This window comes from Pinus tabuliformis, chromosome 7 (assembly GCF_031772625.1).
Source record: "Pinus tabuliformis cultivar Carrire ecotype Pingquan chromosome 7, CPIR1, whole genome shotgun sequence".
In the NCBI taxonomy this organism is placed as follows: Eukaryota; Viridiplantae; Streptophyta; class Pinopsida; order Pinales; family Pinaceae; genus Pinus; species Pinus tabuliformis.
In genome coordinates, this window is record NC_142293.1 from 1862957654 (window position 1) to 1862960776 (window position 3123).

The 3123-nt window shown below is 43.2% G+C and overlaps 1 protein-coding gene across 1 annotated transcript; it reads right to left on the bottom strand.

The window, feature by feature from the left end:
- Positions 1 to 1344: 1344 nt before the first annotated feature.
- On the bottom strand, positions 1345 to 2539 carry LOC149255891 (uncharacterized). The gene is made up of 2 exons (XM_089457322.1): positions 1824 to 2539; positions 1345 to 1699 (listed from the first exon to the last, which is right to left on the bottom strand). Exons 1-2 carry the CDS (start codon positions 2514 to 2516, stop codon positions 1496 to 1498), a joined length of 897 nt encoding a protein of 298 aa, XP_089313448.1. The 5' UTR covers positions 2517 to 2539; the 3' UTR covers positions 1345 to 1495.
- Positions 2540 to 3123: the final 584 nt, after the last annotated feature.

Consider the following 3123-nt stretch of genomic DNA (forward strand, 5'->3'; position numbering starts at 1 on the left):
ATCACGAGCATAGTGCCCTGGTCCTCCGTAATTGTAACAAATTAATTGTCCGCGACCCCTTCCTGGTCCCATTCCACCTTGTCCTCGACTTCGCCCCTGGAATCCACCACGTGTCATCCCCGCATTTGGGTCGAGGGCTCGCGTTTCGGTCTGCATCCTATAGGTAGGGGTTCGATCCATCATTAGCTCGTAACTGCGGCAAGTGCGCTCATCGTGGCCTATCGACCTGCAGAAATTACAAAACAATTGCTGGGGTGTCTGTGTATATTTCTGCAACAAATGACAATTATCCGTTGTGTGTTTCCCTCCTATCTGACAGATTGCGCACCATAAAGTGGGTGCCATGCTCGGCCCTGCCTGTGCCTCCAGTCTCAACAGCATTGGCCCTCCTCCTGCCAAGTAGTTCGCGAACACTGGACAATGATCCTTGTCATGGCCCTGGCCTTTGCACTTTATGCACCATACTTCCTCACGCACCTTTGGCCGCGGTGCCTTATCCTGCTTCAAACTTTGCATCTCCAAACACAGATTCTGTAGTTGCACGTGGATTTGTTGAACTCCCAACCCAGGGTCTTGTATCGGGGTCTCATGTAATCTCATTGCCATTTCCAACGCTTCGGCTTGGGTGGAAAGTTTCTGTTGTGACAACGCCGTCCTCAAGTGCGGTGTCAGAGATGCTACAAACCATGCGTGATGCTGTCCATTTGTCAACGTCATATTGGCTTCGCGGATTGTACTCTTCAGCCGTTGATCCAGATCCCAGGGAGTCTCGCTCGGGAGCATCGCGATTTCTTTAAACCCGATGATTGACTGTGTTTTTGACTTTGGCCTGCTAAATTCCCTGTTCAGTGCGATCTAGATCTCCGCTATCCCTGCGTTTGGGTGGTCGTTAGAGTGCTTGATATACCATGTTAGTGTGCGATCCTGCAGCGCGCTCACCAATGTAGCCCAATGTTGCACGAAGCGGGAGCGAAGCGGAAGCGGAAGCGGGAGCGCGGAAGCGTCATTTTCCAAAAATCTAGGAAGCGAAGCGTCCGCGGAAGCGTCTGCTATATATATATATATTTTTATATTTTTTTGCATTTATACTCAAAACAAACATCCCAAATACCAAATTAATTGTAGAAGACATGAAAACATGCATATTTTTGCATAAATCAAGATAGATATGGCATCCATGATTCCATTGTAGTTACTAGTATGTACAACAATCATCTATATTCTAGCTATTACAAACATACATCAAATTTTTAAGCATATTATAAAACATAAAACATTTAAGCATATTATAAAACATAAAACATAGAGCATATTATGATTTATCTAGCAAGTGAGCAACTGTCAACATTTGTCATGTCCAAAATTCAAATAATAATGTTTACAAAATATGTCACTTGGTCACCGCCAAGCCAAAAAGGTTCAAAATTCAAATTCACAAGTCTACAAGTCTAATGAGTAATCTATGACAAAAAGTAGTAGATTGTGAATATATCTACTAATCTCTCCTCCTTCCACCACGAATAGAACGTGATGGCGGGCCTCCACGTGGTGGCAATGAAGAAGATGGTCCCTGTGTAAGTCGTGGCACTGAAACTGATGAAGAAGAACCCCCTGCTGTTGGTGTTGAACCATGGAACCTAGGAACCAAGGGACCAGATGGGGGTGGGGGTGGTGGCATATCAACACGGTCATCATCATCCTAGAATCGCTCAAAAAATTCATGCAAAAAAAAAAAAACACTAGTTAACAAAAAAATTAAAAACATGAATTAGAGAAATGCTTTATAAGGGAAAATTGGAAAATTCATACCACAATGGACATACCTGGATAAGAGCATCCTCTAATTGCTCTAGTCGCAACACTCCATCCTCCAAATTGGGCTCCTCTGGATTCTTGTCCCAAATCAACAAGTCTTTATTAGACTTTGCATCTTCACAGTAATGGGACAACAATCGCAAGTTGTAATGAACATAAACCAAGCTCTCTGCCCGGTCTAAATTCAACCTGTTCCTTTTAACACTGTGGATGAAAGAATAAGAGCTCCAACACCTCTCTGCAGAAGAAGTGTTTACCACCTGTGATAGCACCCGCAATGCCAAACTCTGTAGAAGTGGAGTACCCCCTCCATGCATGTTCCACCACTCAAGAGCAGAAAAAGTCTCTCGATCTTGAATTGCATGCATGCTCCCAAATGGACCAGTGTTGAGCGTATAGTTGCTCACCTGTCTCCGTACCAATGCAGCCTCCTCCTCATCAGGGATTAATTTACTCAATGCAGCCATATATTTTTCGTGAACCTCTCTATCTTGGTGTGGTTTTTTCCTGCTTCCCCCCCCAGGTGCTGGTGTTGAAAGCCATGATGGATGATAGTATTTAGGTGTCAAAACATATGCTAATGCATGCAATGGAATATTTAGCATTTCCCATCGGTTTTGCACCTCTACACGAATATAATTGTACAAGGTGGTATCTCTAGGCTCAACAATGTCTTTAATCTGCCCCAACATGCTATCCATTTGCTCATACACCTCCCCAATTACTGGTCGATCTGAATCTGCAAACTTGATCATGTAATAAATTGGTTTGGTGAATTGCAAAACATATTTAACCTGTGACCAAAAGTAACTGTCAAGAACAGTGTCCTTGACTGCATTAGCACCATCTGTGTCAGTGTTAATTTCATCCCATATTTCAGCACACACCAGATTAGTTAAAGCTTGTCTCACCCTCACTAGCCGCCTAAAGGTGAGGTAATAACTAGCAAATCTTGTCTTTGCAATTTTAAGCAATTGCAACTTGGAGTAAGTGCCATAGAAGTAGTTTACCCTTGTATGCCCTGTGATGAATTTAATGAGCTGCTTCCCTTTCCTGTAAACCTCAGCAATCCACCCACAATCTTTGTGTTTCACAATATCATGCATCAAAAGGTTTAATGTGTGAACCAGGCACCCAGACCAAAAGATGTGTGGATGAGTACGCTCAATAATTTTTCCTGCTGCCTTACAATTTGCTGCATTATCTGTGATCACTTGAACCACATTATTCGGACCAACATCTTTGATTGATTTCAATAGGAGATCTGCAATGTTTTGTGCAGTTGCACTGATGGAGGAGGAGTCATGA